The sequence below is a fragment of the Rhinoderma darwinii genome, chromosome 6 (genome assembly GCF_050947455.1).
Source record: "Rhinoderma darwinii isolate aRhiDar2 chromosome 6, aRhiDar2.hap1, whole genome shotgun sequence".
NCBI classification, from domain to species: domain Eukaryota; kingdom Metazoa; phylum Chordata; class Amphibia; order Anura; family Rhinodermatidae; genus Rhinoderma; species Rhinoderma darwinii.
This window is the reverse complement of record NC_134692.1, coordinates 37,615,438-37,635,963: the sequence shown is the minus strand read 5'-3', so window position 1 is coordinate 37,635,963 and position 20,526 is coordinate 37,615,438. Positions and strand designations below refer to the sequence as shown.

The following is a 20,526-nucleotide window of genomic DNA, read 5'->3' as shown; positions in this document are numbered from 1 at the left end:
TATATAACTATTATTATTATTATTATTATTTATATTAATGAGAACAAATATTCTTTACTAATGCAGCACGCATCATTAAAATCGAACGCCCCTTGTACGGAGTGGAGGTATTTGAAGGTGAAACAGCACGATTTGAAGTTGAAATCTCAGAACCTGATGTTCATGCCCAATGGAAACTTAAGGGAGAGATCCTGTCTCCTTCCCCTGTAAGACATTTATGATATTAATTGCTTTTATGCATTTATCATTGAAATTAATTATAATGATTTTATTTACTTAATTGTAATATATATTTTTTTCTTCTTGAAAAGGACTGTGAAATTATAGAGGATGGAAAGAAACATGTCCTCATATTATATAACTGCAAACTGGATATGGCAGGCGAGATTTCCTTCCAGGCTGCTAATGCCAAAAATGAGGCTAATCTCAAAGTGAAAGGTGGGCTTATATTCTATAATTGTATAAATGTATGATGGCAAGAATTCATATTATTTTTATACTTTTAATTATTTTATACATACACATTTTACACATGCCCACAGATGGACAAGATTGTGATTAATATTTGATATATAAATGAACATCTTCTAACCAATTAATTTTATCACAGAACTTCCACTCATCTTCATTACTCCACTCACTGACGTCAAGGTGTATGAAAAAGATGAAGCAAGATTTGAATGTGAGACTTCAAGGTTGCCTAAGACATACCGCTGGCTGAAAGGATCCCAGGAACTTCAGGGAGATGACAAGTATGAACTTCTTGCTGAAAGCACAAGACACTCTCTGGTGGTCAAGTCAGTTGCATTTGAAGATGAAGCTAAATACATGTTTGAAGCAGAGGATAAGAGATCCAGTTCAAAACTCATCATTGAAGGTTTGCCGTTTTTATAACTTTCTTCTCTAAATTTAGAAAAATACTTTGTTTTGCATTACAGTTATAAATGCTACAATAATATTAAAATATTTCTTATGGAGAATTTAGCAATAGTTCTTCTCAGCTCTAAAATTGTATTAGTCATTAGCAGTAGTCAATGTGCACAAAAATCTTTTGATCTTACAGCTAAACTTTGTAATGTTCTGTATGCATTTAAAAACATTTGTGTGTTGTAGGTATTCGTCTTGAATTTGTAACACCACTCAAAGACGTAACTGTTAAAGAGCAAGAAACAGCTGAATTCACAATTGAGTTATCTCATGAAAATATCCAAGTTAGTTGGCTCAAGAATGACCAGCGCCTTCATCCTAGCAAGCTGGTGTCAATACATGATGATGGCAAATTCCACACTATTAAATTCAAGGATGTCACTCTGGATGACACTTCTCTTATAAAAGTTGAAGCCATGGGAAAAACAAATGAAGCTAAACTTACTGTTATTGGTAAGTTTTGTAAAAAAAAAATAATTTATTTTTATTGAAAATGTCTGCCATTACGTCCCTTAATACTTGGTATTTCTGATTATGCGCTTTACGTGCAGAGGGAGATCCATATTTTGTAACCAAACTTCAAGACTACACTGCTGTGGAGAAAGATGAAGTTGTGTTGCTCTGCGAGGTCAGCAAATCCAAAGCACCAGTGAAATGGTTCAAGGATGGACAGGAGATAATTCCATCCAAAAATGTAATAATTAAATCAGATGAGAAGAAACGCATTCTTACAATCAAAAAGGCTTCAAAGAAGGACATCGGGGAATACACTTGTGACTGTGGCACTGACCAAACCACTGCCAAACTCAACATTGAAGGTGACTCTTATAAGCCAATGACAAATTATTGTTATTTTTGACAGTTTACAGTGACAAAATCTTTTTATGACACCGGTTTTTCATTTGTCTGCTTTAGAACGTGACATTAAGGTTGTCCGCCCTCTGTACAGTGTGGAAGTTATAGAAACAGAAACTGCTCGTTTTGAGACTGAAATATCTGAAGAAGAGGTCCATGCTAACTGGAAACTGAAAGGAGAGACTTTACATTCTTCTCCGGTAAGTATTTCTAGCATGCGCTAAAATTAGTCTTACCTTTTCTGGTGTTTTTTTTAATGCTGCAGAGTGTTTTACATCAGGGTACAAATTTACTTTAACTAGAAGTTGGGCACTTATACATAACATGTAAATAAATAATTCTGAAGTATATGTTTATCCTTTTAAAGATTTTGCTTGATCGTAGTCTTTTGTAGAGTCCATAAAGTAACATTTTAAAATACTTCTAGAAATACATAACCTTTTTAATTAGCATGGAAGTGGTGCAGTAAAAATAAAGAACAAATTTATATCATTTTAATATTTACATTAAGGGTACAGTAAAAAAAAAGTACAATAATTTTAGCATATAAATGTATATAATGTTAGTATATAGAAGGCTTAGTAAAGTTTGAGAAAATGACGTTTTGAATCGAATTGTAATAAATGTAATTATTTTAGGATTGTGAAATCAAAGAGGAAGGCAAAAAGCATTTCCTCATTCTTTACAATGTGCATTTGGACCAAGCTGGTGGGATAGATTTTCAAGCAGCCAATGCAAAATCCAGTGCGCATCTCAAAGTGAAAGGTAATGTATTGCTTTAATTAAAATATATTGCTTTAAAAAAATATCCATGGGTGGATAAAAATAATCAAAATCTGCAACTATATATAGTATTGTCATTGTATGGTATTGTGGATAAATATTAATTCTAGAAAAACAATAAGCTAATTGCACTGAAAATGTTGCATCATCAATGATACCAGGAATACTTATCTAATAAGTTGTTATGAAAGAGGATAGTTACAAAGAAAGACTTGCTGTGTTGGCATGTTAACTGCTGATAGTGGGATCATTATCGTTACAATTTTGGAAAGTGCCAAGAGATTGATGGACAGCAGCAGATAAGGTTGCTTGGTGCCACCTGTTTCTGTCCACTAGTAGGTTTGCTATTTTAGAAGGGATATGCATATGTAGCAAGAGACATATGGTTGATTGGTGGGTGGACAGATGCTACACTCATACTGTATACTGCTGACTCTGTTGAAAGTAAGGAAACACGGTATGCATATGGTGGCAGGCCCCACCCCTTAGTAGATTCTGGAGGCCACAGTCAGTGAAAGACTTTAAATAGTTTCAGTGCAGCCCTCAGCACCCTGAAGGGAAGCCGCAATGGAAATTGGAGGGTAAAGGGCCTGTGCTTTCCTGTGAAGGAGGATTTTAATGGAAAATGTCTTCTGTTGGAAAAGCCCGTGTAATTGGCCTGCTAAGGCCCTTGAAAGATGTGACTGTGACAGCTGGGGAGACGGCTACCTTCGAGTGTGAACTTTCTTATGAAGGGATCCCTGTAGAGTGGTTGCTCAATGGACAAAAGCTGGAATCAAGTGATAAGGTAAGGAAAACTTCAACAAATTATATTGTATAATAAAAATAAAAACATTGATGAATATTAGCACATTTATCTTTAATCAAATAACACTAAGGTATATATTTGAAATTTATTCTTGCTAAATGCATGTAGTAGTAATAAGGTTAAGAAGCAAAAATAATGGAAATACTTGGATCATTATTATTATTATTATTATTATTATTATTATTATTATTATTACTACTACTTTATGTGCATTTAGAAGATTTGGTTTATTTTACTGAAACTAATTGTTGAATATTTTTCATTATTTGGTTAATATTGTATCCATGATAAGGTATGCTGAGCAACATGCTTTTCTTAAATAGTTTTTCATTCATTTGATAACTGTAGTAAAGTATTGTGCATATATGGGATTAGCAGGCTTAAAATTCCATTTCAGGCAATTGACAGTATAACTTTGTGTCCAGATTTGCACTCCAAGTGCTCTCTCATCTGCTATTTTTATCCCAGCTTCAAGTGCTCCTTTTACATGTCAAGATACCATAGCCCAAAGTAATTAAAAAAAAAATCTATCCTGACTGCATTAATTAGTAACTATTAAAATAATGATTAGTTATGAAATTTTATGTTTCATAACATAGTTTTACAAAATAAAAGCAGTAAATAACGTATTGCGTAAATGTGATATTAAAAATATAATAATTTGAAGCTTACATTTAATTTATATTATTATTATGATTATTATAGTTACCACTATAATATGTAAGGCTTTTATTATTATTATTATTATTAATAATATTATTATTATTATTTTATTTTGTTTATGCTAACATTTTCAATAAAGCTTTTTTGTGTACAAAGTTTTTAAAAAATTAGCTGTGCTAAAGAGCAGATAAAAATACTGTATACTGAACAATTAATGAAAAATTGTGCACAATGATTGTTAGATCTATAGATAGATAGATAGATAGATAGATAGATAGATAGATAGATAGATAGATAGATAGATAGATAGATAGATAGATAGATCAACAGATATAGACAGCTTTGTTTTTTGCCAGTATTATATAGTGTCACTATATAATTTTATTACAATGCTATAGTTGTGTTCAAAATTAAATATATTGCAAATTATTTAGTGCAGTACAAAATAGTTATTTGCAGTAATTACATAAGATAAAATAGAGACAACACATGCGTTTGTATATCTGTAAATATTTACGTGTGACTATTTCATTGTAAAATTATTGGAGAAACAAGAAAGGTGTCGCTGTTTTTTTTTTTTTTTAATTTGCAAAGTCTTACAATAAAAAATATTTGTATTGTTAGATTGTTACTCGTGCTGAAGGAAGAGTTCACACTATCACTCTCAGGGATGTGCAGTTACCAGATGCTGGAGAGGTAACACTCACTGCAAAAGACTTTAAGACCCAGGCCAACTTGATTGTTAAAGGTAAAGCAGCAGCTTCAATGTTTCTGTTTCTAAGCATCAACACAAAGAGCACTTTTTAACCAGTTTTCAACCTTGTAGAACCTCCAGTTGAATTTACCAAACCTCTTGAAGACCAAACAGTAGAAGAGGAAGCCACTGCAGTTCTCGAGTGTGAGCTATCCAGGGAGCAAGCTGAGGTTAAATGGTTTAGGAATGGCCAAGAAATCCACAAGACCAAGAAATATGACATTATTGCTGATGGCAGAACCAGAAAGCTTATCATTCATGGCTGCACACTGGATGATGCACGGACATATACCTGTGATGCCAAGGAATTCAAGACATCCGCATTCTTGAATGTAGAACGTAAGTTGCTCTATATGAACATTAAGTTGCCGAGGCTTACGTTTATTGATATAGTCTGGTATTTGTTTCTTAGGCTCTGTTCACACATTTGACTGGGAGAATAGCAGTGTGTATAGAGCTATTTTTCTTGTCAAAACATCGGACACCGCTTCAGAAACTGATGGACCCCATTGTAAGACAATGGAATCCGTCGGCCGTCCGTGGTATCCATTGAATGACGGAGTCAGCAGAGCATTGTAGCTTCCATTGTAGACAGATTTATGGACAACTTATTATTATAGTTATGGTTTTACTTCATATAATGACCCAAGTAATATTCTTTCACAGCTCCATTTGTGGAATTTGCCAAACCCCTTTCTGATCTTGAAGTTAAAGAGAAGGAAACTGCTCGCTTTGAGTGTGAAATTTCTCGTGAAAGTGCCAAGGTATCTTATATTACTTTATTTTCATCTTTTCTTGCTACTTTGCTCAATTATAGAACAAAAATATTGAAACTTTATATATTCTACGCGTTGTCCAGGAATTAAATATCTTCTTGTATTTTTTTCCTACACCTACTTTAATAATTTTACACTAAAGGTCCGTTGGTTTAAAGATGGAATTGAAATTCGAAAAGGCAAAAAATATGATATCATATCTAAAGGAGTAACACGTGCCTTGGTTGTGAACAAATGTGTATTTGATGATGAGGCAGAATATGTCTGTGAGTCAAGAATGGCCAGAACCTCCGGACTGCTTACAGTCATTGGTAAGCAATAACTACCTGCCATAATCAAATGAGACAATCTAAAAATGTAATATGTTTTGCATAATTGGCTTAATCTTACTAAATTCACTCTTGTGTTTTGCAGAGGAAGAAGCTGTGTTTACTAAAAATCTCCCTAATATTGAAGCATGTGAATCAGAATCTGTCAAACTGGTTTGTGAGGTTTCAAAGGCCAGCGCTGATGTTGCTTGGTTTAAAGGAGATACTGAATTACCAGATGGTGGTAGATATGAGCATATTGCTGAGGGCAGGAAGAGAATCTTGATAATTCATAATATTAACTTGGATGATGCTGGAGAATACAACTGTAGACTGCCAAATTCACAAACAGCAGGAAACCTTGGAATTAAAGGTAAGAAATTTCTTTATTTTCCTATGAAATTAAAGTTTTTATACTGTAGTTAACAGTACAGCATGGTAAAGTAATGATTTTCACCATTTATTTAGAACTTGCTGCTGAGTTTATTTCCAGACCACAGAACATTGAGGTACTAGAGGGTGAAAAAGCTGAATTTGCCTGCTCTGTTTCAAAAGAAGCTTTTGAAGTTCAGTGGGTTAAGAATGATGTGATCCTTCAGTCTGGTGATAAGTATGACATAATTTCTGATGGCAAGAGGAGAGTACTTATTGTTAAAGATGCAGTGCCAAAAGAAGATGAAGGAGGCTATGCTGCCATGATTGGACAATCCAGAGCAACAGCAGAACTGACAGTGATTGGTAAGTTGTAAGACATGGAAAAAAGTCCAAATATTGTTAATATAATCTAATAAGGAATCTATTGGAGAAAAGTGAACTGTTACAGTGCATTCTGCTTGCACTCTATATCCAAAACTCAGTGTACATGCTACCACCCTACAATACTCATTATGCAACATGAAAATCATGAATGAGACATACTTGTCACACCCTCATTCACTTTAGGATATATGCCTATCTATCTATCTATCTATCTATCTATCTATCTATCTATCTATCCATCTATCTATAATCTCTCAATCTCTCTCTCTCTCTCTCTCTCTCCCTCTCTCTATCTAACTATGTATCCATCAATACATAGGTGTCCTTCCATAACTTATCTCTAAACCCGATATGTATGGCATGAGATGTTAAACAAACATGTAAAAAAAACAAAAAACATATACCTCCGACAGATGCTTCTGTATAGGTATACATTGGAATCTGTGGATGGTACAACATATAAGCCGCTAAGAGATGCCTGTGACAGAGGCAACTGTATAGGCATGTAGTGGCATCCATCGCCCATGGACTCCTATAATAATAAAAAAAATGTATACCGCATTGTATATGGTTTTTTTTAACTGGATGCCACAAAATTGTATTGAATTGGTAACATAACAAATTGTATAACTTAACACAATACAAAAAAGTTAAGGGTGGACAAATCAGTACTTGTATTATGTTAGTTATGAAGCCAGGATACTTACCACTGGGTGTTTTGTTTTGCAGAGAGACTTAGGATCATAACACCTGTTAAGGACCAACAAGTTAAAGAGGGACAAGAACTTGTCTTTAACTGTGAAGTCAACACAGAAGGGGCCAAAGCCAAATGGTTCAAGAATGATGAAGCAATATTTGATAGTCCCAAATATGTAATGGTACACAAAGATTTAGTTTATACTCTTAGAATCAGAGAAGCTCAACTAGATGACCAATCCACTTACACAATACAACTGAGTAACAACAGAGGTGAACATGTGAAGTCTTCTGGAGCTCTAACTGTTTCAGGTAAGTAGCTAGTGAACATTATTTTGACTTGTCTTCCACTATGTTCAACCACTATGACTGTAAGGACTTTTCATCTCTTATTTCAGAAGAGGATTTGAAGATTGTTGAGCCTATTGAAGATATTGAGACAATGGAGAAGAAATCAGTAACTTTCTGCTGCAAAGTCAACCGTCCAAATGCGACAGTCATGTGGATGAAGAATGGCCAAGAGGTTGTTCTGGACAAAAGAGTTTTGTACAAAGTTGACAAATTCAAACATTCTCTGATTATCAAAGACTGTGGCTTTGTCGATGAAGGCGAATACACTGTCATTGCTGGACAAGACAGGGCAGTAGCAGAGCTTTTAATCACAGAAGCTCCAGCAGATTTTGTACAGCATCTACAAGACCAAACTGTTATTGAATTTGAGGATGCAGTTTTCACTTGTCAGCTCTCCAAGGAGAAAGCCGCAGTGAAATGGTACAGGAACGGTCGGGAAATTAGAGGAAACAAAAAGTAAGAATGTTGTGCATTTGGTATTAATAATATGAATACATATTCCTTACTTGAAATATTAAGATTATTATGCATTTAAACTTGTTATGTCTTTTTATATATTTATATATATTTAATTTTTTTTCTTAAGATACCAATTTGAGAAAGATGGAAGTCTCCACAGACTTATCATTAAAGACTGCAGACCAGAAGATGAATGTGAATATTCATGCGGAATTGATGAGAGAAAATCTAGAGCTAGACTTTTTGTTGAAGGTACAATAACAAAATTATTGTTTATCCAATTATTTCCAAAAAGTTGTACGTTCATATTGCATTTAACTCATTCTAAATTACATTTTTGCTTTATTTTTATTTAGAAATTCCAATTGAGATTATTAGGCCACCACTTGATGTCTTTGAAGCACCCGGCACAGATGTCATCTTTGAAGCTGAGTTAAACAAGGATAGAGTTGAAGTAAAATGGTTGAGAAATAATATGATCATTGTCCAGGGAGACAAACATCAAATGATGAGTGAAGGAAAAGTCCACAGAATGCAAGTTTGTGAAATCAGACCCCGTGATCAGGGTGAATACAGATTTATTGCCAAAGATAAAGAAGCAAGAGCAAAACTTGAGTTAGCAGGTATAGTATATTTTTTTATAATAGATACCTGATGCGATCAATTTCATTTTTCACTACTAATTTTAATCATTCACTTGTATTCTAAGTTGCTATCATGTTTATTTACAGCTTTAGACTTAATGAAAACCATAAGTAAATTACTATAATAAAAATATGGGATTAGTCTACGATATCCTTTCATATTCACACATATATTTATTTGAAAATTATACCTAATGAAGCAGAAGTACATATAACATTAATGTACTTACCATATTGTGTCATCAACAGCTGTACCAAAGATCAAGACAGCAGACCAGAATATTGTGATTGATGCTGGCAAGCCACTTACCATGTCTGTACCATATGATGCCTATCCAAAAGCAGAAGCTGAATGGCGTAGGGGAGATGAAACATTGCCTGATGTGTATGTTGATACTACAGCAAATAACACAAGCTTTAGAATCCCTGAAACAAAGAAAGCTGACAAAGGGCACTATACAATCATACTACAAAATAAACATGGCAAGGCAGAGGCACATATCAACTTAGACGTAATTGGTAAGTTGTGTTTGAATGTCATCAGAAATTTTTACCTTTTTTTAAAATCAAGCCTTTTATAACAAAAATTTTCTAAATTATCTCAGATGTTCCTGGACCTGTTAGAAATTTTGAGGTTATTGATACATATGATGGAGAAGTCAGCCTGGCTTGGGAAGAACCAGAGAGTGATGGCGGTAGTAAAATCACTGGCTACATAATTGAAAGAAGAGATGTTAAGCGTAAGACTTGGGTCCTCGTGACTGACCATGCAGACAGCTGTGAATACACAGTTACCGGACTCCAGAAGGGTGGTGTGGAATATCTTTTCCGTGTCAGTGCAAAGAACAGAGTAGGTGCTGGTGAACCAGTAGAAACAGACAAACCTGTTGAAGCCAAGAACAAGTTTGGTAAGCACTAAGCAACAAATGGCCAAGACTGGGAATTTCTGTTTTATCAAAAATTATAATGAATAAAATATGATTTTTTTATTTTTTTTACAGATGTTCCAGGACCTCCATTGAATGTAGATGTTTGTGATGTCAATCGGTTTGGTGCATCACTGACCTGGGAACCACCAGAGTACGATGGTGGATCTGAAATAATATCATACATTATTGAATTGCGTGACAGAGCTTCCATTAAATGGGACCCTGCCATGATTACCAAACCAGATGAGCTGGGAGCAACTCTTAATGATGTTGTGGAGAACAAGGAATACATTTTCAGAGTAAGAGCTGAAAATCAAGCTGGAGTTGGCAAACCAAGTGCTGCAACACGTGCTGTAAAGATCAGGGATCCCATTGGTATGTACATATTCATAGTTGACTTTAACTGACTAAAATGATAGACGTCAAAGACAATTGAAATGTATTCACATTTTTCTTTATAGAAAAACCTAGTCCTCCTATCAATCTTACTCATTCTAAGCAAACCAAGGAATCTGTTCAGCTTACATGGGAACCTCCCCTGCAGGATGGAGGAAGCCCAGTATTAGGCTATATTATTGAAAGATGTGAAGAAGGCACTGATAAGTGGATTCGTTGTAACGTGAGACTCGCACCTGATCTTACATACAAGGTATGTTCAAAAACGAATTCAATAAACAAAATTCTCTTTAGCAAAACAAAAAAAGTTCATTTTTAAAGATTACCATAATCAAATTTCTAGGTTTGGCAGATTTAGGCTTCGTTCACATCTGCGTCAGGGTCCCGTTCTGACGTTCCGACTGAGTTTTCCATCAGAACGGGACCCTGACTGAAACAAATGGAAACTATAGGTTTCCGTTTGCATCACCATTGATTTCAATGGTGACGGATCCGGTGCCAATGGTTTCTGTTTGTCTCAGTTGTGCAAGGGTTCCGTCGTTTTGACAGAATCAATACCGTAGTCTACTACGGTATTGATTCCGTCAAAACGACTGAACCCTTGCACAACTCAGACAAACGGAAACCATTGGCACCGGATCCGTCACCATTGAAATCAATGGTGATGGAAACTTACACCTACGGTTTCTGTTTGTGTCTGTCAGGGCTCCATTCTGTCGTTATTTACTCATAAAACTACTTGATTGCTTATACTAGGTCACTGGCTTGAAGTCCGGAGCAAACTATTACTATAGAGTCTCTGCAGAGAATGCAGCTGGCATATCAGATCCTACAGATAGCCTAGGACCACTCACCGCAGATGATCCTCACTGTGAGTATTTGAATTGCATTCAAAAATTTTAATTTCAAATATGGATGTTAACAAATGTATTTACAAACAAAATATATAATTGTTTTATTTTATTATACTTTTAGCACCACCTACCATGGATTTAAGTGCTTTCAAAGATGGCCTTGAAGTGATCGTCCCTGAACCTCTTAAAATACATGTTCCTATTACTGGCTACCCAACACCTACCGTGGTATGGTCAGTGAATGGTACAGTCTTGGAAAGTAATGAACGTGTTAAAATCGATACAACTGCAACTTTTACGGAGCTTGTTATTTCTCCAAGCGAACGTCCTGACAAAGGAATTTATACATTAGAGCTTCAGAATTCTGTGATATCATTGTCTGGAGAAATAGATGTCAATGTTATTGGTAAGGGCTAATAAACTTTATTATCAAATAAATCCTGAGGGAAATACGTTTATTTAATTAATTGTTATAAATTCTTTTCTAGCTCGTCCAAGTGCTCCAAGAGAGCTAAAGGTCGGGGACCTCACAAGAAGTACTGTGAATCTGTCTTGGGAAACACCTGAGAATGATGGCGGCAGTCCACTGACTGGATACCTTATAGAGAAACGAGAAGTCAACCGCAAGACTTGGGCTAGGGTACGTAATAAGCTAATATTAATTTCATAAGGATGTAATTGTTAACCTTAAAGCAGAGAAAGATTAATAGAAAAGTTTAAATATATAGAGTTTTGTACGCTTTGAAGACTTCAATAGGAACCATGTAATACTACATTTACCCTCCAGCGGTTGCACATGGTCCAAGTGCAGAGCTGGCGGACATGCAACAATCAGCTCATTTTACTGAGACAGCTTTAATCATTGTTTAATCGGTTAATCGATAGTTAACATGAGATAGATGGACTACAATTAAGTTCATATTAGCATACAACTCTTTAAACTGAACATAAAAGCTGTAAACTAGTGTTTACAATTGTCTGTTGTATTAAAATACAAATAGATTTTTGAAAGTTTTGATCTGTTTCAGGTCATAGAAAATGTCCTTGACCAAGAATTCACAGTATCCGACCTTATACAAGGCAGGGAATATCTATTCCGCGTTTCAGCTTGTAATAAGTGCGGACCAGGAGAACCAGCATACATTGATGAACCAGTAAACATGTCTGCACCAGCAAGTAAGTTAGAGTTTTTATTCTATTTTTCAGAAAACCAATATTCTCAAAATACAGATATAAATATACACGTTTTTTTCAATTCATGTCATATCGTTTCCTATATTAAAAGGCAAAGGAGAGACTAAGCATTTTTTTTACTAGCACATAGTTCATGTTTTTCAATATATTCTTCACAAATTTTTTTATATTCTACTTTTATTACAGCTGTTCCTGACCCACCTGAAAATCTTAAGTGGCGCGATCCAACTTCTAAAGGAATTTTCCTCACATGGGAGCCACCCAAGTATGATGGTGGCTCACGCATCAAGGGTTATCTGGTGGAGAAATGCCAGCGTGGCACTGACAAATGGGAAATTTGTGGCGATTCTGTTACAGAAACTAAGTAAGTGTGATCTTTGTTTGGTGGGAGCATTTTAGAGGAAAAGCAGACATTTAATTGTTTTTCTTTTGTAACATGGAAAATGCATCTTCTTCATAGGTTGCAAGTGGACAATCTCACTGATGGTCAATGGTATTCATACCGTGTAAAAGCACTCAATAGACTTGGTGCCAGTAAACCGAGCAGACCAACAGATGATATCCTAGCTACAGATCCTAAAGGTATTTAATATTCTGAGTGTTTATTTAAAAAAGAGTTATTATTCACAATGCCCACAATATACTATATTTTACTAATATACTCTTCCCTTTGTTAATATAGAGGCACCTGAAATTTTCTTGGATGTGAAACTTATAGCTGGCATAACAGTGAAGGCTGGAACCAAAATTGAACTACCAGCTTCAATTATGGGGAAACCAGAACCTAAAGTTACATGGAACAAAGCTGAGTCTCTACTGAGAGTTGACACTCGAGTTACAATTGAATCCAAACCAGGACATTCTACAGTTGTAATTACAGAGAGCAAAAGAAGCGACTCTGGAACTTACATAATAGAAGCAGTAAATACTTCTGGCAGAGCTACAGCCGTTGTTGAAGTGAATGTTTTAGGTACCATTTTTTTTCTTTTAGGTTCATTTAAAAACTAAACTAAAATTTAAATGCAAATGCTGCTTTGCAGATGAACGTTTTCTACTTTGTGTACTTAATTCATATAAACACACCTTTTTTAAATACACAGATAAACCTGGACCTCCAGCTGCATTTGATATTTCTGAGATTACAAATGAATCCTGTGTACTAACCTGGAATCCTCCACGAGACGATGGTGGCTCAAGGATTAGCAACTACATTCTGGAACAAAAAGCAGGAGACAGTGAAATATGGAACAAATTGTCATCAACAATTAAAGAGACTCGATTTAAGGCTGCAAAACTTACACCTCTTAAAGAATACATCTTCAGGGCCAGTGCTGAAAATATGTACGGTATTGGAGAGCCTGTACAATCTAACTCCATGACTGCTAAGTACTCATTCGGTAAGGAAATACAAACATTGCTTGATTTGTCCTTCAAACTCTAAAGATTTGGTCTGTGCAGTGAATGGGATCTTATAATATTAAATGTTGATTCTGTTTTACAGATCCTCCTGGACCACCAACCCGCCTTGAACCTTCTGACATTACAAAAGAATCAGTGACTTTGTCCTGGAATGAACCAGATGAAGATGGTGGAAGTCCAATAACTGGATATTGGGTTGAAAGACTTGATCCTGAAAGTGGAAAATGGGTCAGATGCAACAAAACTCCTGTTAAAGATCCTACATATAGGTATACACGCCATATTAATATTTATGCTAATCACCCTGCTGTTAATAAATATATCTTTAAATAACAATATATCAGTAAGCTACAATACATGTTAACTGTATACACTTATCTTTAACAGAGTCAAAGGTCTTACAAACAAAAAGAAGTATCAGTTCCGTGTTTTGGCAGAAAATCTTGCTGGCCCTGGAAAGCCAAGTAGAGAGACTGAGCCTATCTTAATAAAAGATCCAATTGGTATGTTTAATTTTTACATATATAATAAAGCCAGTTTTGCATTGGTTATTATTGTGAATGCAACATTATTATAAAACTCATTTTTTTTCTTTTGATGTAGATCCACCATGGCCTCCCACCAAACCAACTGTCAAAGATGTTGCTAAAACATCTGCATTCTTGAACTGGCTGAAACCAGAACATGATGGTGGTGCCAAGATAGATTCCTATGTTATTGAGCTTTTAAAGACTGGAACTGATGAATGGGTTAGAGTGGCAGATGGCATTCCAAACACAGAACACTTTTTGAAAGGCCTCATGGAAAAGCAGGAGTACTCTTTTAGAGTAAGAGCTGTAAACAAAGCTGGAGAAAGCGAGCCTAGCGAACCAAGTGACCCAGTACTCTGCAAAGAGAGACTTAGTAAGTTATACATTTTATTTTTACTTTTTGAAGTCCAAATTTATATATATATATATATATATATATATATATATATATATATATATATATATATATAAAACTGTAGTGTGTATGCTTGTATTTTAATGATAACTTTGTACAGAGCTCTATGCAAACCTCGCCAATGTAGTAAACTAAGCATTGGATGTAAACTGGACTTTTCATAGGTTGTTAGTCTATAAGTATAGCTATTAATTATATATGCAGCAAGCTACTTATAGATTATTATTGTAAATGAGTAACTATTATGATAATAATGTATTTTCTTATACATTTTTTAGATCCTCCTTCTCCACCCCGCTGGCTTGAGGTTATTAATATAAGTAAGAATGTAGCAGATCTTAAATGGACGGTTCCCGAGAGAGATGGAGGTTCCCCAATTACCAACTACATCGTTGAAAAGAGAGACGTAAGACGCAAGGGCTGGCAGACAGTGGACACCACAGTAAAGGACATCAAATGTTCTGTGACCCCACTTTCTGAAGGTTCCTTATATGTGTTCCGAGTAGCTGCTGAAAATGCAGCAGGACAAAGTGACTATTGTGAACTAGAAGACTCAGTGTTGGCCAAGGATACATTTAGTAAGTTATCATTTTTAGTAAGTTATCATTTTTAATACTGAATGGCAAAACATACATTTTTATCCAGTTCATGAGTGATTACTGTCTCTAAAATATCTGTTTTCACAGCAAACAGTTTCTTTAACACTCATATTATATTTTTAGCTACCCCTGGACCACCATACGCACTAATAGTGGTTGATGTAACAAAGAGACATGTTGAATTGAAATGGGAAGCACCCAAAAATGATGGAGGAAGACCCATACAAAGGTAAATTATAAAAACAGAGGTTGAGCAAATGCACAGACTATATCATGCTGTGTTGATATTTACAAATATATTAAAAACATTTTCATATTACTTTAAACAGATATGTTATTGAAAAGAAAGAGAAACTGGCCACGCGCTGGGTTAAATCTGGAAGGACATCTGGCCCAGACTGTCAGTTCAGGGTAACAGATGTTATTGAAGGCACAGAAGTTCAATTCCAGGTTCGGGCAGAAAATGAAGCTGGTGTTGGTCATCCAAGTGAACCTACAGATATGTTGGCAATTGAAGACCCAACAAGTAAGTACTATAAAGACTCAAACAAAGACTTTAAAGAAATAACTTTTCATAAGAATTTGAAAATTATCTTGAATGTTTACATTTTTTTAGGTCCTCCATCACCTCCTCTTGAGTTACATGTTACTGATGCAACCAGAAGCCACATCTCTATTGCCTGGAAGGCTCCAGAGAAAAATGGTGGTAGCCCCATTATTGGATATCATATTGAGGCATGCCCAGCAGGCACTGAAAAGTGGATGAGAATCAATTCACGACCTGTTAAAGACCTGAAGTACAAAACTGAAGAAGGCATTATTCCTGATAAAGAATATATCCTCCGTGTTAGGGCTGTCAATGCTATTGGCACTAGTGATCCATCTGAAATTTCAGAGAATGTGTTTGCTAAGGATCCTGACTGTGAGTATATTGTTAATATTGTATATCATTGAATACAGAGATTAAAAATTTATGGTAAATTATATCCATATATTTTTCCCTACAGGTAATCCAACAATTGATCTGAAAACCCAAGACATTGTTGTTGTAGAAGGAGAAAAACTAACTATTCCTGTGCCATTCAGAGCTGTTCCATTACCAACTATTAGCTGGCATAAGGATGGCAAAGAAATTAAAATTGCTGACAGAGTATCATCCAAGAGTGACTACACATCTGCCAATTTAGATGTGTCTAATGTTGTCCATGGAGATGCTGGAGTCTATACCATCACACTGGAAAACAAAGTAGGATCAACTACAGGATCCATTAATGTGAAAGTCATAGGTAAATAATGTAATTTGGTAGAAAGAGCTGACTATTTATAGCAACAAAAAAAAACATTTATTCACCGTTCATGTTTATATTTTCTAGGTTTGCCCGGACAATGCAAGGACATTAAAGCTACAGAAGTTACCAAAAATACTTGCAAAGTTTCTTGGGAGCCACCAGATTATGATGGTGGAACTCCAGTAGTGCATTATGTCTTAGAGCGCAGAGAAGCTGGACGAAGAACTTACACACCAGTGATGTCAGGAGAAAACAAATTAACATGGAATATTAAAGATCTGATACCTAATGGAGAATACTATTTCAGAGTCAAGGCTGTTAATAAGATTGGTGGAGGGGAATATCTTGAACTCAGAAATCCAATTATTGCAGAGGATGCAAAACGTAGGTTATTGCATGACTACAGATAATAGTGCACAGATAACAATTGAAGTGTTTTGATTGTTGTTTTTTAATATTATTTTACAGAACGACCAGATCCACCTGTTGATCTTGATACTCACAATCCCACTTCAAAGACTATTACTCTGACATGGAAACCTCCCCAGTATGATGGAGGATGCAAGATTATGGGTTACATCATTGAGAAGATTCCCAAAGGTGGTGAAAAATGGGAACGCTGCAATGAATCTATTGTTCCTGTACTCACCTACACTGTGAAGGGTTTGGAAGAGGGAAAAGAGTATCAGTATCGTGTACGTGCAGAAAATGCTGCAGGAATTAGTGAACCCTCCCGTGTATCCCCAGGAATTATAGCTGTAGATCCAATGGGTAAGCAAAGAGAAATTGTAGAAAAGAATCAAAAAACTTTATGGGTTAAAAGTATATACATTAACACATTGTTATTGATTCTTCTCTCTAGATCCTCCAAAAGTATTCCTCTCAGGCAGTTTACAATCTGGACTTTCTGTCAGGCAAGGAGATGAGATTACACTGGATGCACATATAAGTGGATCACCATATCCAACCATTACTTGGCATAGAAATGATGAAGTAATCAAACCAGAGGAGATAAAGAAAAGAGTGGAAAAAATTGTTTCCCGCAAGAAAAAAGAAGCAGTTGTGGATGAACCATTCCACCTTTCTTTGCCAGAGCGTTTAAATGTTGACAACAGTAGACAGGGAGAATCCGAATTGTCCATTAGAGATTCCATACGGGCCGATTATGGCATATTTACAATCAAGGTTGAAAATGATCATGGTGTTGCAAAAGCTACATGTGAAGTAAATGTATTAGGTAAGCAATACTATATATAATTTGTACCCTATGTATAATAAATACAAATTCTATTAATGATAAGAATTATAACATTTCCTGATTAACTATTGAATTCGTTTTGTTATAAGTGTAAGTATTTTTTTTTTCATTGGATTTTCAGATTTCCCAGGTCCTCCAGTGAACTTTACTTTTGACGAAGTAAGGAAGAATTCAGTTACATGCAAATGGGAACCTCCCTTGGATGATGGCGGTAGTGAAATCTTAAACTACGTATTAGAGAAGAAAGATAATTCAAAGGCTGAAATTGGATGGGTTATTGTAACATCTACATTAAGGCACTGCAAATATCCAGTCACCAAACTTATTGAGGACAAAGAATACATCTTCCGTGTTACAGCTGAAAATAGATTTGGCCCAGGACCACCATGTATCTCTCAACCTCTTCTTGCTAAAGATCCATTTAGTAAGTTTTTTTTTGCTCTACTGAATACTTTTAAATTAGTTTAAATGTACGATATGTATTTATACTAAAGAAAGACTATAATGTATAAATGGTATATATTCACAGCACCACCCGAAGCACCAGAAAAACCTGAAGTTGAAGATGTTACAGCCAACAGTATGGTAGTTACGTGGAAGGAACCCAAAGACAACGGCAGCCCAATATTAGGATATTGGATTGAGAAACGTGAAGTGAACAGCACTCACTGGGCTCGTGTTAACAGGAATCTTCTCAATTCCCTTGAGGTCAAAGTTGAAGGTCTTTTGGAGGGCCTTACATACATTTTTAGAGTTTGTGCAGAAAATGCCGGAGGAGCTGGAAAGTTTAGTGTACCTTCTGATCCAAAGACAGCTCAAGATCCAATATGTAAGTAACAAACCATGCAGACTAAAATACTGTTTGCGCATGAAAAGCTGTAACTTACCATCTTTTATCTTCTTATCTCAATATTAGTGCTTCCAGGACCACCAGCTCCAAGAATTGTTGACACAAGCTCATCAGCCATTGATTTAGAATGGGATCCTCCTCTATACAATGGTGGTGGAGAAATTGTTGGCTACTTTGTTGATAAACAGTTAATGGGCAGCAATGAATGGTCTCGCTGCACAGACAGGCCAATTAAAATGCGTAATTACATTGTTAAAGGCATTAGAGAAGGTGCAGATTACAAAGTTCGTGTGAGTGCTGTCAATGTTACTGGTGAAGGTCCCCCTGGAGTAACAGAACCCATTACAGTCCTTGAACCACAAGGTATATTTCTGTTTGTTTGATCAATATACAATGGTTTCTACATTCACATAAGAATATATTGTAACTCTTTTTTTTATTATTCACTTTTAGAACCACCAGTCGTTGAATTAGACCTCTCCGTAAAAGACGGTATTCAGCTTTTGGCTGGTCAGGTTCTAAAGATTCCCGCCACTGTTTTTGGTCGTCCTGCTCCTAAAATTGAATGGTCTATAGAAGACGGTGAAGTGAATAAGGAAAAGGCTGAAATAGTTAATGAAGGAAAGTCTTCTGTGCTTACTATTGCCAATGCAGAAAGAAAGGACCATGGGAGATATATAATCACTGCCAGCAATGAAAGTGGTACCAAATCTGCTGCAACACGTGTTGAGATCTTTGGTAAGAACATTTTTCTTTAGTACATAGTTCTAATAGCATTACTGTATGTTTTTGGAAATAAGAACTAAAAATAATTCTGACAATCCGATTACTTTTTCAGATGTTCCTGGACCAGTAACTGAACTGAAACCAGTTGTTGTTAATAGAAAGATGGCTCTTCTGAACTGGTCTGATCCAATTGATGATGGTGGAAGTGACATCACAGGCTTCATAATTGAAAGAAAGGATGCCAAAGCACATATTTGGAGACAACCAATAGACACTGAGAGATCTAAATGTGATATTAACGGTCTTTTAGAGGGACAAGAATATATGTTCCGTGTCATGTGCAAGAATAAATATGGTTGTGGTCCTCCTGTTGATCTGGGACCAATTCTCGCAGTTGATCCCCTAGGTAAATTTAAAAAATAAAATTATTGTTACATATATTTGTTCTTTTTCAAATCAAACTTTGTAACCTGACTTTTTTTTTTTCATAAATATCCTGACATTTTATTGTTTCTCCTTGTAGCCCCTCCTGGTTCACCTGAACGATTTACCTATACTGAGAGAACTAAGTCAAGTGTCACACTTGATTGGAAACCTCCACGCAACGATGGTGGTAGCCCTATTATAGGGTATATCATTGAAAAGAGACGACATGATGCAACTGAGTTTGAAAGATGTAATAAGAGACTCTGTCCAGACACATCATTTTTAGTAGAAAACCTTGCAGAACTACACATGTATGAATTCCGTGCCAAAGCTGTTAATGACATAGGAGAAAGTGAACCCTCCTTACCCCTCAATGTGGTAATTCAGGATGATGAAGGTATTTTTTGAAAACAAAAAAATTAACGTTTATATTTTACCAAATAATTTGTCAGTGCCTTAATTGACTTAATGTATCTTTTCCAGTTCCACCCAATATCACTCTCCGCTTAGCTGTTAGAGGTGACACAATTAAAGTTATGGCAGGAGAGCCTGTGAACATCCCGGCTGAGGTAACTGGTCTTCCACTGCCAAAGATAGAATGGTTCAAAAATGAAGTTGCAATTGAAAAAACAACACCAACCTTAAAGATTGAGAAACAAGAAGTTTCAAGGAGTGAAGCTAAGACAGAAGTCATCATGCCAAGTGCACAAAGGAGTGATAAAGGAGCCTACACAATTACAGCTTCCAACCGTCTTGGTTCCGTTAACCGCTCTGTGAATGTTGAAGTATATGGTATGTATTTCGTTTTCTTCTCTTTAGATATTTTTACACTATTTCCCAAATATAAGTAACTAACTA

General features: G+C 35.6%; 1 protein-coding gene across 1 annotated transcript in view; it reads left to right on the top strand.

Annotated features, from left to right (window-relative positions):
• Positions 1-20,526, top strand: part of TTN (titin) — a 241,485-nt gene that overhangs the window by 152,044 nt on the left and 68,915 nt on the right. Inside the window, exons 192-239 of the mRNA XM_075831506.1 lie at positions 67-206; positions 312-438; positions 611-877; positions 1,114-1,380; positions 1,479-1,745; positions 1,843-1,982; positions 2,421-2,547; positions 3,210-3,352; positions 4,661-4,784; positions 4,863-5,129; positions 5,457-5,554; positions 5,709-5,877; positions 5,981-6,247; positions 6,343-6,612; positions 7,363-7,641; positions 7,728-8,136; positions 8,267-8,391; positions 8,496-8,762; positions 9,033-9,302; positions 9,389-9,691; positions 9,785-10,087; positions 10,174-10,361; positions 10,865-10,979; positions 11,084-11,368; positions 11,451-11,602; positions 11,991-12,138; positions 12,343-12,520; positions 12,617-12,738; positions 12,839-13,126; positions 13,257-13,553; positions 13,658-13,844; positions 13,963-14,078; positions 14,179-14,478; positions 14,799-15,098; positions 15,243-15,348; positions 15,449-15,645; positions 15,736-16,041; positions 16,127-16,405; positions 16,493-16,792; positions 16,877-17,179; positions 17,271-17,645; positions 17,788-18,090; positions 18,196-18,495; positions 18,583-18,879; positions 18,970-19,254; positions 19,355-19,648; positions 19,766-20,065; positions 20,152-20,460. Coding sequence (XP_075687621.1) covers positions 67-206; positions 312-438; positions 611-877; positions 1,114-1,380; positions 1,479-1,745; positions 1,843-1,982; positions 2,421-2,547; positions 3,210-3,352; positions 4,661-4,784; positions 4,863-5,129; positions 5,457-5,554; positions 5,709-5,877; positions 5,981-6,247; positions 6,343-6,612; positions 7,363-7,641; positions 7,728-8,136; positions 8,267-8,391; positions 8,496-8,762; positions 9,033-9,302; positions 9,389-9,691; positions 9,785-10,087; positions 10,174-10,361; positions 10,865-10,979; positions 11,084-11,368; positions 11,451-11,602; positions 11,991-12,138; positions 12,343-12,520; positions 12,617-12,738; positions 12,839-13,126; positions 13,257-13,553; positions 13,658-13,844; positions 13,963-14,078; positions 14,179-14,478; positions 14,799-15,098; positions 15,243-15,348; positions 15,449-15,645; positions 15,736-16,041; positions 16,127-16,405; positions 16,493-16,792; positions 16,877-17,179; positions 17,271-17,645; positions 17,788-18,090; positions 18,196-18,495; positions 18,583-18,879; positions 18,970-19,254; positions 19,355-19,648; positions 19,766-20,065; positions 20,152-20,460 — 11,259 coding nt within the window. The remainder of the gene's footprint in view (positions 1-66; positions 207-311; positions 439-610; positions 878-1,113; positions 1,381-1,478; positions 1,746-1,842; positions 1,983-2,420; positions 2,548-3,209; positions 3,353-4,660; positions 4,785-4,862; positions 5,130-5,456; positions 5,555-5,708; positions 5,878-5,980; positions 6,248-6,342; positions 6,613-7,362; positions 7,642-7,727; positions 8,137-8,266; positions 8,392-8,495; positions 8,763-9,032; positions 9,303-9,388; positions 9,692-9,784; positions 10,088-10,173; positions 10,362-10,864; positions 10,980-11,083; positions 11,369-11,450; positions 11,603-11,990; positions 12,139-12,342; positions 12,521-12,616; positions 12,739-12,838; positions 13,127-13,256; positions 13,554-13,657; positions 13,845-13,962; positions 14,079-14,178; positions 14,479-14,798; positions 15,099-15,242; positions 15,349-15,448; positions 15,646-15,735; positions 16,042-16,126; positions 16,406-16,492; positions 16,793-16,876; positions 17,180-17,270; positions 17,646-17,787; positions 18,091-18,195; positions 18,496-18,582; positions 18,880-18,969; positions 19,255-19,354; positions 19,649-19,765; positions 20,066-20,151; positions 20,461-20,526) is intronic.